Source organism: Emys orbicularis, chromosome 3 (assembly GCF_028017835.1).
Source record: "Emys orbicularis isolate rEmyOrb1 chromosome 3, rEmyOrb1.hap1, whole genome shotgun sequence".
Taxonomy (NCBI): Eukaryota; Metazoa; Chordata; order Testudines; family Emydidae; genus Emys; species Emys orbicularis.
The window spans coordinates 154,035,403-154,048,883 of record NC_088685.1 but is presented as its reverse complement, the minus strand read 5'-3'; the positions used below and the strand labels follow the sequence as shown (position 1 = coordinate 154,048,883).

General features: G+C 41.3%; 1 protein-coding gene across 1 annotated transcript in view; it reads right to left on the bottom strand.

The window, feature by feature from the left end:
- GLP1R (glucagon like peptide 1 receptor) overlaps positions 1 to 13,481 on the bottom strand; it is an 84,093-nt gene that overhangs the window by 33,503 nt on the left and 37,109 nt on the right. Inside the window, exon 5 of the mRNA XM_065401474.1 lies at positions 1,099 to 1,208. Within this exon, the coding sequence (XP_065257546.1) occupies positions 1,099 to 1,208 (110 nt within the window). The remainder of the gene's footprint in view (positions 1 to 1,098; positions 1,209 to 13,481) is intronic.

Below are 13,481 nucleotides of genomic sequence, written 5' to 3'. Positions count from 1 at the left end.
ACTTTGGGCATTGCTGTGTTTTCTGTTATTGTCTTTCTTTCCTCATTAAACAATGGGCCTACCCTGTCCTTGGTCTTCCTCTTGCTTCTCATTTATTTGTAAAATGCTTTCTTCTTACTCTTTATATCCCTAGCTAGTTTAATCTCATTTTTTGCCTTGGCCTGTCTAATTTTGTCCCTACATGCTTGTGTTGTTTTTTTATATTTATCCTTGGACCCAGTTTCCATTTTTTGTATGACTCTTTTTTTTAGTTTCAAGTCACTGAAGGTCTCCTGGTTAAGCCAGGGTGGCCTCTTACCATACTTCTTAACTTTCCTATTCACTGGTATCATTTGCTTTTTGTGCCCTTAATAATGTCTCTTTAAAAAACTACTAATTCTCCTGAACTCTTTTATTCCCCCCTCAGACTTGCTTCCCACTGGATCCTACCAACCAATTCTCTGAGTTTGCTAAAGTCTGCCTTCTTGAAGCCCATTTCTTTATTCTCCTGTTTTCCCCTTAGAATCATAAACTCTGTCATTTCATGATCACTTTTACCCACACTGCCTTCCAACTTCAGATTTTCAACCCGTTCCTTCCCGTTTGTCAAGGTAAACGGCGGAAAGGATTATTTTTTAACAATTCAGTTAATTTTAATCATGCAAGCTGTTATTAGCAACACAGGGAAGGACATTATTTTTGCCCTGACAGCGTTCCCTTGTGGGAAGAAAACAAAAGAGATGAACATTAAATGTCTTCACCACAGTGAGTTAACACTACTGTATTTCATCCCTGTGCAGAAAACTAAAGGCAACTCAGTTCTCTCCTAAGGCTTTGCAGCTTCTCGCCTGGTACCATTGTGTGGATCACAGTATTATGCTAGGCTGAACTGAGCATCTGTTTACTGGATCAGCACTGTGCTTGTCTGCATTACTTCTTCCAATGCTCTTATCTACACCAAACACTAAGCGAGATTAAATGGAGAGCCTTAAAATTTCTTACTGTTAGACTCACTGGGGCCAGTTAGAGAGATCAGGTTGAAAAAGCTAATTTCAGTAAGAATAATACATAAGTGTTGACTTATTACTATTTTTTATAGGCAAAACCTCTTCTCCTTACCCCGTCTGATGCCTCACATTCAGAAATGTTCTTCCATGGCTGGGTGGAATTCTCCTTCAGCAGCCAAGTGCCCTCAGGAGTGCAGAAGCGGTAAACTTGTCCATGGAGCACTGCCAACGACAAGGAGGGAAAGAACACAGACTTACTGGCAAGAAGAATAGAACAACTGCAAAGCTTAGCCTACCCTCTCTCCCTCACCTGTCACCTTATTACAGCTATTCTTCACCTTGTTCCTTTCCTGTAACAAACGCTTCAATTCATTCATTCTCACAGCCAACTGTGTACAGCTTCCAAGAACAACATTACAAAGAGTACTCCAAAGAGCGCTCCAACTGTTCAGCAGCAATAACCCACAGAGTTTGTGGCTGAAAACAAACCTCTGTTTGGTGAGGAAACTGCATGTGTTTTGTTAGGAGAAAAAATGGATCTAAACTGAATGCCCAGATTCAAACACTCCAGAACTTTAGGAAAGTTTGATCCTGAACTTTGTGACGTAAGCCCATCTGTAGTATGTATGCATATGTGCAGGTTCCTGCCAAAGTCTCCCTGCAAGCTGAGTCATTACAAAGTTGTCTTACCAGGAATGTAAGCAAATACCCAGATTTGCTGAGGAGATAGAGGAACACAAAGACCACATATCCCCTCCTCTCTTTGCCTATACTAGTCCCAAAATTAGTAACAGTGGTAACAGGGAACACTCGAAAAGGGTACACTAAGATGCGCACACAAAAATGTGGATGCTTGGCCAAACCTCTGCTCTAAAAATTGAGCCATAAATCTCTCTAAGCTGCCCACACATTTTTTTACTCACGCAAAGAGAGTAAAACCAACAACAAATCAAGAGCCCTTCAGAGGCTGTTAGAAGCCTCCTGCTATGAGATAAGATTAAAAGGCATACAATAAAATAGAACTATACTGAACCATCAAAATAAAAGTAGGAAGAGGAGGGATCTTTCAGATACACTGTAGTAAAGGGACCTTTGTGCTGGTAAAAGTCTTATCCATGTATTTAGAACAGACTCTCTCATTATGGTATGAAAACATGCTGGAGACTCAACACTTATCCACAAAACAGGTACAGCAGCAGTGCAAACTGCTTCCCAAACACTGTAGCTTGCTAACATGCCTCAGCCTCAATTTAGACCACCTCTTGGTTGAGAAGGTACCATAGTTTGATCACCAGGGCCAATTCAGCCCCTGCCCTTTGCTGAGACAGCAGTGCGACATGGACATGTACCCACTAGAAACTGACCAGAGAGCATTAATTCATTTTACATAAGTCATCAAGGAGCCTTTTGATTACAGCTTTGACTAACTATCAATCTGATCCAGATTGAGCCTATATCCTGTTGTCAATATACCAAGCCAACCAGTTTCCTGCTTACTACAAACTAGAGCTGATCGAAACTCCAAATTTCTGTTCTGTGGGAAATTCTGACATTTAAAAAAAGAAAGTTCCAAATTGGAAAATAAAGTCAACATTTTCTGTAAAACAAAATTAACAAAAACAAATCATTTGGGGTTAATCAAAACATTTTGATAAAACCAAAATGTTTCAATTTTCACTTTTTAAATTTGATTTTAAAATTAGGGTTAAAATTATTTGAACTTATAATACAAAATAATACAATATAGTGATTTCACTGCAACTGGTAATTGCCTTGGTAATTGGTATTGTAATAAGTATTGTAATTGGTATTCTAATGGGCATTTGGTATTGTAACTGGTATTGAAATTGGTAACTGGTTTGCTTGTTAATTGGTGTTTAGTACTTTGTTATTAGTATTATAGTTATATTATAATATAAAATTATAAGCTAGTAGAGAATTTTCTTCAATAAGTGTGTCTGTCTCTCTCTGGGTCTATGAAAGAAAGAAAGAGAGGCAGCCTGTGCATGTAACGTATTTCATATTCATTAACCACTTTGTCTGAATGCTTCATCATCCACTCCCTTTATTTATAACCTGTGAAAACTGTAGGGGATGTTGCTGCATTGCCAGAGATTGCTTGTTAGGTGAACAGTAGTGAACAGAAAGGGTTAATTTTCCTCAAGATTTAGTGGATGACACATTAGGCAGGTGAATTGCTGCAGAGGACATTAATGTTAGAGCCACTAATTCTACTCCAGAAGTCAGAATAATGGCTGAAATAAAGGAAAGCTTTGAATCTACACAGAAAGTGTTAGTAACCTTGGATTGAAACGAAAGGCCATTTTAGCAGTTCACCTTTAAGATGATACAGGTTTATCTTTAAAATATTACAAAACAAAATGCAGTAATAAGCCAATCTGGACCATACGATCCTTCATACTTTAACCTCAGTGTGTCTACTTCATTGGCTTATTGCAAAACTCTCTACCCAAACCATTTACAAGATGAAGAGTTAAAATGTGGGATGACCAAGATGCATCCACAGGCCAAAGGAGGCTAAGGAGTCCTACAAAGAGGCCCAGGCACCTCTTGTTTTTAATACCACACGCTGTAGGATGCAGAGACTATGAGACCCAGCATGTAATGATCAGCCTTGACCCAAAGCTAAGTATACTATCTTTTTAAAAAGTTAGATCTAAATGGCAGTACCTTATTGCTTCTTCAGGATCCGTTTTTTGTACTGTAATTATATAGAATTTAAGATCAACAAGGGTATGTCTACACTGCAGCTGGGAACACACTAAAAATAGGAGTGGTGGCACTGGTGATGACATGGGCTAGTTGCCTGCATCCAAGCTCACACAAACCCCTGGATCCAAACTCAGGAGGCTACCTTGATTGGCCGCTCATGCCACAACGTACACACTGCTAATTTTAGCATACTAGCTCAAGCAGAGCTCACGTGAGTCTGCCTACCCAGGCTGAGAATCACACTTCTGAACTGACTTTCATGTTTAAACTTCCACAAAGAATGTGACATTCTAGAATTAGCCAGTTTCATTAATTCCCAATGTTCTGGAAAAGGTAACAGTTTTCTCTCGAAGGCAGCAGTGACTGTACTGAATGAGTAACAACAGAATGATTTGCTGCCACAGATTGAAGTGGTCCCTGATCAAGTGACTTGACCTTCAATGCGGAAGACAATACATTTTAATGGAGGAGTTTCTCCTCCTTTGAAGAACTCGTCTCGGCTCATTCCTAGCTGAGTTTATCGTTCAATGTGGCATGAGCGCACAGCTCGCTGGATGTGTACATGCAGTCAGTTCTTTGCTGGGGAAGTTACTGTTTAAATGTCTCACTCCCATACTTGAGTTTCTTTGCAATAAACACGCACTAAGTCCAGGAATCCTGCATTTGGCTTTGAAGTCCAAACTGCAGCTGGCAGCATGAAACCCATGAGCAGTCTCAACTTGTTGGGGAAGAGGGGTTCCAGCTTTTACTGCAAACCTATTTACCCAGCTATATATTTACAGTGGGCTCATCACCATAGTATCCTAAATTATATTCTTAGCTCCTGCACCAGGGATATTTAAAACTGGGCTGAACAGATGCTGAGGAACAATCTTCCACTGGTCAACACAGGTGCAACTGATCATATAACCGATCAGGAATTTCCCATCACGTATTTCTGGCTTTAAATATCCAGTAAGCATTTGTTTTCCCTTGAATCTTGTATTCTATTTATTCTGTCTGTGTATTGTAAAGTTCTGCTCTAAAGGGGTGGGTGATAGGTAGAAAGGAATCGTGCTGCATAATCAAGAGGCAGGTGCTGTGGATAGGAAGGCAGCAGTGCCTCCTCCACAGTTTTGTGGTGCTCCATGCTGGAACATTCTCTGTTCTATGTAAGCTTCTAACTGTACTAACCCTGTTCCCCATAAATGGGGCATCAGACTCCCTTTATGTCGGGACGCAGTTTTCGTTTCTCAGTGGATCTTGTATTTAATATGTGCAGACAATATTTATTATTATACTCAAAAACTACATTAAAAGAACATTAAAGGTAGAAAGTCAAGCACTCCAAAGTTAGGAAATGCCAGAATTAAAGTCGCCAGTGCAATGTTTTAATTCAGCCCCCTTGTCCGTATATATCATCATACGATTTTTAATTACATGATCATTACTATTTTTCCACAAGGCCCTCCCTGCCTCATTCAGTTCCCCGGATGAATAGTGCTCACAAAATGGGTAGCTATTCCCTATTTCTTGTATCCTTACAACTCAGTGTGTGGCTCTAGGCCTTATTTAACCACCCCATACAACCTCTGCACTGAACACAGAATTAGTAATTTTCTCATGGAATTTTATGGTGCTCTCATTTAGTATCTTAGTTCTTTACAAAGATCAATGCATTAACATTCACAATACCCCAGTGAAGTGAGGTTGCATTATCTTCATCCCCATTTGGGTACCCAGAAAATGAGTGGGCACCTGTGAACATTTTGGCTGAAGTGACTTGCCAGCATCACCTAGGAACTCTGTGGCAGAGGCAGGGATAGAATCCAGTTCTCCACTGCAGCATTCAACTGCCTAAACCATGAGATTGTTCTCTCTCTTACAGCACTCCCCTGCCTCATTCATTAGTCACCTTCCAACTTCTGCAGTAAACAAGGTAGGGTCCTAAAGACAACAGTCTCCTTCACTGCACAACCCTGATTTAATTCCCAGAATACCATCCATCATGCGCGTGGAAGAAGGCAGAGGTCTCATGGTCAGTCACAGGATCAGCAAAAAGCACATCTGACATCAGGACAAAATACCCCTTTCCAAATTTCAACTCCATCCACCAAAGCTAAAGCTTCTGACCAAAACGCTTGTACAGATTTTCTTTTTAATAGGGGCAAACCACCATTTTCCTTAATCTCAGTCTGGGAAGAAGCTGAAGATTTTTGGCTGAAACTTCCAAAAATAATTCAGTTTTATGCAGACTCTCAGCACAGAAAATTTCAACTTGAAAAGTTAAAGTTTGGCAAAGTTATAAACAATTAAATATAGGATCTTAGGAAGCATCAGGCAGCTTTAACTGTAGGTATTGCTACCTTCACTGACTACAGTTATGGATGGGTACTAACACATCTATTACAAACTTAATTTCCAACACAACTTTACTAAACTCAAACCATCCCATATCCTTATCGTAAGGTTGGATTCTCCTACAAGATTCTATAGTCAGTGTATCACACATTCTTTGCCTTTCCTCTCATGTGTTCATCACTGTCTGTAGGTAAAAAGTCTCTTTATGGCTTTGAGAGCTCCTCTTCTCCTGCTGAGGTTAAAATACACTCTTTAAACATCAAAAATCCACAGCTAGTTGACTGCTCATGTGTATAAACTTGGAAGGGCTTGTTGTCACTCATCCACAGTGAGGGTGAGGACAATCTCTCAGGAGTCTCTGCATTTGTATTCACTTGACAGAGATTGCTGCCCCACTTCACTAAGCTCTAGGGACAGCCATCAAGCAGGTTGTGTGTATGCAAGCCGGTTTTTGCTGAAAGACCAATTATGCTGATTGGGCACTTGCTCCTGTTCTTCCCTAACTCACCTCTTGTTATTCTGATTGTCAGAAAGCAGAATAAATTAGCGCTGGAAAGGAAAAATGAGGCTGGCAACAAGCCAGCACTACTGTCATTATCTTCATGGAAGAAGCCATAAAACTGGGTTTTCTCATAAACATGGCACCCATAAGGACTTCCTTCTTTTTCAAACAAAATTTAAGGTGATGAATACAAATTCTAAAAGTCATCATTTGGAGTGTGTTTGAGGATGAGTCTTTATTTGCCATAATTCCAGAATAAGTGACAGGATCTCTTGGGAGGTGAGGGGTGGTGATGGTGGAGGATTTTGCCTATCACAGAAAACTCTCAGGGGGAAGTTCACAGCAAAATATTAGAGGGAAAGGGTAACAATGCCGATAAATAAGAGAGTCTGTGTGCGAGATTAAAGGAAAACTGCAGCCATTTTGCACAGCCTAGCACTTTTAAAGTTAAAACTGTGTTTGTGAAACTGTTTTGAAATGAAAGGGGGATGGATTTTTAAATATATATATTTTATAAAATAAAACTATTACTAGGATGTCCTAGACTGTCTGTACATATACATCTGTGTACATCTTTCTACGAAAAGTCAGATTTTGTCTTAGAAAATCTTTGTATTTTTCAATAAATATTATATACTAATATGTAAGGGATCCAAAAATTAAGAGGAATAACAACAAATAAAAAAGGCAAAGAGTTCCAAACTCATTCAATCCTGGCAATCTATATTCACAGGGGCTCTGATTCTGTTCTTACATGTATGTAACTCTGCCTGATTTCAATGGAATTACTTCTGATTTACACCAGAGAGATCAGAATTCGAATGTGTGTGTGTGTCTGTCTGTCTCAGAGGAAGACAAACTCTTAGAATTCAATAGGGAAACACTGCTGAAAAATACTAAGTTTACATAATTAAAAAAAAGAATCTAGTCTTTGGGGCTTGGAAAGTGAATCTTCCAACTAGCTGGTAACTTTCAGATAAGGAAAATGGACATTTAGATAATAGCCTTAGTCCCTTTTCAGCAAAGCACTTGCTATACAAGATTAATGCTTAATTCAGAACCTTAGTTACTAACTAATGACTGGATTAACATTCTCTTTCATCAATACCTAGCAAGAGCATACTTTGTTTCTATTAAAAGATGTAAAGTTGATTGTCCCCTGTAATGAGATGCTATATATTTCTTCACCTGAGACTTCTAATGAAAAAAACATCTTGGTGGGGAGTTGTACTTCTATATAATATAATAACTATAATATATTTGTATTTATTTTAACTGGAAAGGCCACTCTGACAAAAAAAAAATCCTGGATAACAACACAGTCCTACCAAGTATATAAGAAAGTATTGACATTTCAACACCTCCCCACCACACACATACAAGCAGCTGGTGCAGTTGCCCTGAGCTGTGACATGTATATCCCTCCATTGTATCTCTCATAATGAAATTTCTGACTGTTTATTCCAACAGTCCATATTTCTGACCTTGAAACAAGAGTCGCATATGTTCTAGAGTTTATCATCTTATAAACAGATGTAGGTTGATAAAGTCAGAGGTAAACTTCCTGTCAGTAAGTGAGTTTTCATATTATTTGCAAAGTGAATTTGTTGATTAGATTGAGACAACTTTTAGTCCAGGGAAGGAAACTTAAAATTTGAATTGCTTTACAGGGTTGGCAAATGCAAATTAACATCTCTTCTAGGGAGATAATCTGGCCCCTTTCGAGGTCAAGTTAACATATTTGAAAGCATACTACAAACTTAATTTTGGTGTAAGAGGAAAAGGGTGTAGTGAACCCTCTACCCACCTTTACTTTATACCACATTTTAAATGAAACTCCTTTTAGAGGGTGTTTATATAATAAAGGAGATGTTACTGCTGTGGAGGCCTAAACCAAAGAAACTTCTCAGGGGAGGGCAGGGGCGTGGATAGATTCCATTACTGGTAAGGGGTGGGGGTGACAGGAGAAGTTTGGGGACCACTGTCTTGACTGGTTACAAGGCCACTGCAGAGCCTGCTACTACTGGGCAGCCCACTGAATTAAGTGAAAGTTATCCAGGATCATAGTAGATTAGGAGGTCATCTGAATCAGACAGCATAGCTAGGGATGAATCCTGAAGCAAAACCCTGGATACAAACATCCACAAACTTCGGGGGAGTTTGGCGCCAGATCTGAATTTTGTGAGCTGGTGTCATCTCTATTTATAACTACTAAATGTGTGTATCAGTAGCAACCAAAGATCTTGGACATAGTGTTTCATTATAATCTACTTAATGCTTATGTTTCAAATAATGTAATTTAAATCAATAGACACACACCCACAGCCACTAACTTCTAAACTACTCGAAACAATAAGAAGAGAGGGAACACATTAGCTGTCATATGGTACTGAGACATGGCTATGCTCCACCAGGCTGCAGCTAACCTTTATGTGCTCCAGTATACATAAAAAACAACTGATGTGGTTACTGTGCACATAAGTCGTGTTTGGAACCACTATCTCTGGAAGATTTTCTATTTAAGAGGATTTAGTGCTATTAAACAATAAAATATCAGAACCCCAAAGGACATAAATGTAAAATGAATTGCTCCAAGCTTTCCAGGTCCATACAGCATTATTGGCAACTGACCTTAAATTTTTTTTAAAAGTAACAATACTGAGATGCATAGCCAGTGACAGTAACTGGAAGTGGATGCTTTCTCTCAAAGGGGCACTGCTATTTTCCTTTAATATTCCTAACTGATGGTACGTTGAGGTACATAGTTGCCCTCAATTGCACCCCCTCAAATGCATTGACTTCAGTGCATACAAATGGTCACAGTATCTTCAGTCTTGTTTTATGGTTACCAGATTTCCGCAGGGTTACTTGTACGTAACTGAGTGCAAAATGTCACTCTGTAGGTTTACTAGTGATCAAATCTCAAAAGCTTTGGCTCAGGCAGAAGTTTCTCTGAAGCCTTTGTGTTCGCAAAAGACCTGATCCAAAACCTACTGGAGTCACTGAAAGCTTTTACCTTGGCTTCTCTGGACTTCAGAGTTGGTCTAAAAGTGGGCTCAAACCTTCATGGGAACAGGTCCTCCAGAACATTCTGTCAGGACTAAGGAAAACCACAAGAGAACTGTTTCACACTTGTTCAACATTTCCAACCCAGCCCTGTCTGAGGCCAGGAGATGCAGAGGCTACTATGGAAATAAAAAACAGAAAAATTTACCCCAGGGTCTTCAGACTTTGAAGATTAAGTTTTGAGCATCAATTCAGGTTAGGCTTTATTTTATCTGAAGTGGCTCGCTAAGCATTGCATTACTGGGCTCCTGAGAAGATGAACAGGTCATGTCCACGAGCACTGAAAATGAATCACAGGAAGGAGGAAGGATAGTCCAGCAGTTAAGGTGTTAAGCTGGGACTTGAGATACCTAGATTCAATTCCCTGCTCTGCTATAGACTTTCTGTGTGACCTTGGCTTCCCTGTGCCTCAGTTCCTCATGTGTAAGATGGGGATAATAGTATTTCCCTGGAGCACAGCGGTATTGTGAGGATAAATCCCTTAGAGATCATGAGGTGCTCAGCTGCTATGGTGATGGAGCAAATAGAAGTACCTAAGGCAGATAGGAAATGGAGATGGTTCTGGGTTATCAAAGCAACTAAACAGTTAGGTAGAAGGACTCCAATATTGTGTCAGGTGGCCCAATCTGAGCTTCATGCAGCGGGAATATAAAAGGCCTGCTTCATGTAAATCAGATGAATATTTGCTACACAGCCTCAACAGGAAAAACATAATTTCACATCATCTTTAAAGTATTTTGATTGAAATGCTGCAATCAGCAAATTCTCCCCATAGCAGAATGCCCTGAGACTTGCCCACAAGAAGAATAGAAAACAGGTAAGCATCCTCCAAAGTACGTCTTGCTGTCATTGCCAGACGCAGTCTTGGAAACATTATCTAGACAACTGCAGTACACACACAGTGCCAGCTTGTGCTGAAGTACCAGGGGACGCAGATGTTTGGTACTTCATATAATGAAGACGGGAATAAGGTAGTACTTTAGTGACTGGTACGCTGGCCAGCTCATCCCTACTGTGATGCTGAGCCTCTCTGCTGGAATGTGGTGCACAGCAGCTGCTCACCTCCCACTCAACATGCAATAAAGCATGAACTGCTCTAAACCACAGTCTGTCTAGCTAAGGTACTTGTATGGCTTCCGTCACCACATCTGACCCCCTCACAATCGAACGCATTTTATCCTCACAAGTGTCCTGGGAGGTAGGGCAGCACTACTATCCCCATTTTACCGATGGGGAACTGAGCTACAGAAACACTACAGCCCAGATTCACAAAGGTACTTAGGCATCTAACTCCCAGTTTTAGGCTCCACTGTGATCCAGTATGCCCCCCGCTCACCTGCCACCTAACCCTGTAGGTGCCTACACTCACTTGGCACCTCAATTCCTGCTGTAGAAATTCCCTAGGTGCCTACGTTTCTGCCTCTGAGCATGCACATGTGCACTGCTGCTTCACTCTAAGCATCCAGACACTTATCTCCCGCCTAAGCTCAAGAGCTCAAACTCTCTTGTTTAAGTTGTTCCACTGTGTATCAATAATTAAACAGTTCCTGGAGCAGAGGGTACCCTAACAACCAAGCTATAGAGTCATTTGCACTCTGTCTGGCCCAGTGACTAATTATTTATCCAAAGTGGAACGGCTTCAACAGGAGAGACTGAGGGAGCTCCACATAGAATCAGGACTGGAAGGCACCTCAAGAGGTCATCTAGTCCAGTCCCCTGCACTCGTGGCAGGACTAATTATCTAGACCATTCATGACAGGTGTTTGTCTAACCTGCTCTTAAAAATCTCCAATGATGGAGATTCCACAACCTCCCTAGGCAATTAATTCCAGTGCTTAACCACCCTGACAGTTAGGAAATTTTTCTTAATGTCCAACTTAAACCTCCCACATCAGAATATCCCATAGCTCAGTGGTTGAAGTGCTCTCGTTACAGGTGTGGGAGACCCCTGTTCAAACCCTTTCTCCCACTTCTGGCAGACAGTGGGGAATTGAACCTGGATTCACCACCATTCCAGGTGAGTGTGCTAACCCCTGGGCTAAAAGTCACAAGGCAGGCATCACTAACCCCCTCCCATTTCGTGTGGCACGATGCAGGTTTTTTTCTCCCAAAAAACTACTTAGACACCTAAGCCACCTGATTCCAGGAGAGAGGTTTCTGGTTGGGATTGAAAGCAAAGGATTTAGGTGCCAAACCCTAAGAGGTCCAGGGCTTGGGACATACCCCTCTTGTTGGCCTCTTCTATTGGCTAGCTTAGGTGACTTCCCGCCTAGCATGCTGGCTATGGTGGATTGCATTTTAGTTGCCTATTTCTCCCCATTCATTGTATAGGAACCTCAGGCTTTGCAGATTGCAGTGTTGTACCAGTGATCTTCTAGGCACTGCAACACTGGGTGTCACAACACTTAAGTCCCTTTGTGGATCCAGGCCTGCATGACTTGCTTAAAGTTACACAGGAAGTCTGTGGTTGAACACTGACTAGACCCCAGGTCTCCCAAGTCCTTGACTAGCACTAAACCCTAGGGCCTAGTGCTTCCTCCGGTCTCAGGCTCATGAGTGACAAACCCCCACTATGGGTTACAGCAGATTCAGCCAGGACCTTAGCTGATCAACTGACATGTCAGCCCAGACAGCTTGGGACTGGAAACTGCTGGTCTAAGTCTGGCAGAGGGCAAAAAGCTGATATGAAGTATGGCTTAGCACTTCTCCGATTCAGGCCATTGTTATTTAATTCCCTGGAACTGGGATCCTAATTCTCTTCAGCTCCTTTGAATGTTCCTGGCTTGATGTCTAAATATGGATTTAGGTGCCTAATTTTAGGAACATGGATTTGAAAATGCAGACCTTTGCCTCCCCTCAAAGATGGGAGAATTTTCTCTGACTCCCCCTATTTACTCTAGAATAGAACAGCGACCTGTTCGGACCCTCCCTGGTCAGGGCACTATAGTATAGGCTACCAGTTTGATGCAGGCAGTTTCAGAAGCTACCATGCTGTGGGACACAGTTACACCTCCCTGAGAAAAGCCGGTGGCTGCAGACAAAGAGAAGAGGAGACTGCTGATAGCATCAGGGATTGGGCTAATGGCTAAGTGGATGAAAAAACAATCTTCACATCATTTTCAACTTCCTGTCCTGCTAGTCACCCTGCAGAGCTACATGTATCAGCAAAGCCATGAGTCAGGCTGGTGCTAAGACTGATAGCCCACCAGGACAGAGTGACGGAGAATGGGACCTGTGAATGAGAAAGAGTGAGTAGCTGCTCAAATACAAAGCTGGCCAAGTCTGCAGTATGAACAAGAAGAGTTCCTGCATTACAAAAATCTCTCACTGCAAGCACTCACAGTGTGGGGTCTTTTTCCAGCCCTCTACTCCAACTGGCACCAGTTCAGGCTTGTTAATGTAACTGGCTAAATGGAATCTGATTACCTTTTAACACAAAATGATCATATTAAGCAATTACTTGAAAAAAATACATATATCCCAAGCCCTAATGTGATAACTATCCAGGTCAAATAGTACTGCTAGTTTTTTTCCATTTACTTTGCTTTCTATGTTCTATCCCCAGCAGGAGCAGCATTCACACTCTCCATAGCATCTGCAATGGCTACAGCCTCACTTCACAAATTGGGAACATAGGAATTGCTATACCAGATCAGTAGCCAATAGCAGGTGTTGAGAGGAAGATGCAAAAAATCCTGCAGTTGACTGAGCTGTTGACAAGAGAAGTTACTTCTTAAGGGGTGGTCGAAACTGAAAAGTTACATCGGCATTGCTACATCTCACAGGGTGCGGGGGGGGGGGGGAGAGAGGGGGAAATCACACCCTGAAAGACTTAGTTAAACTGACTTAACCCA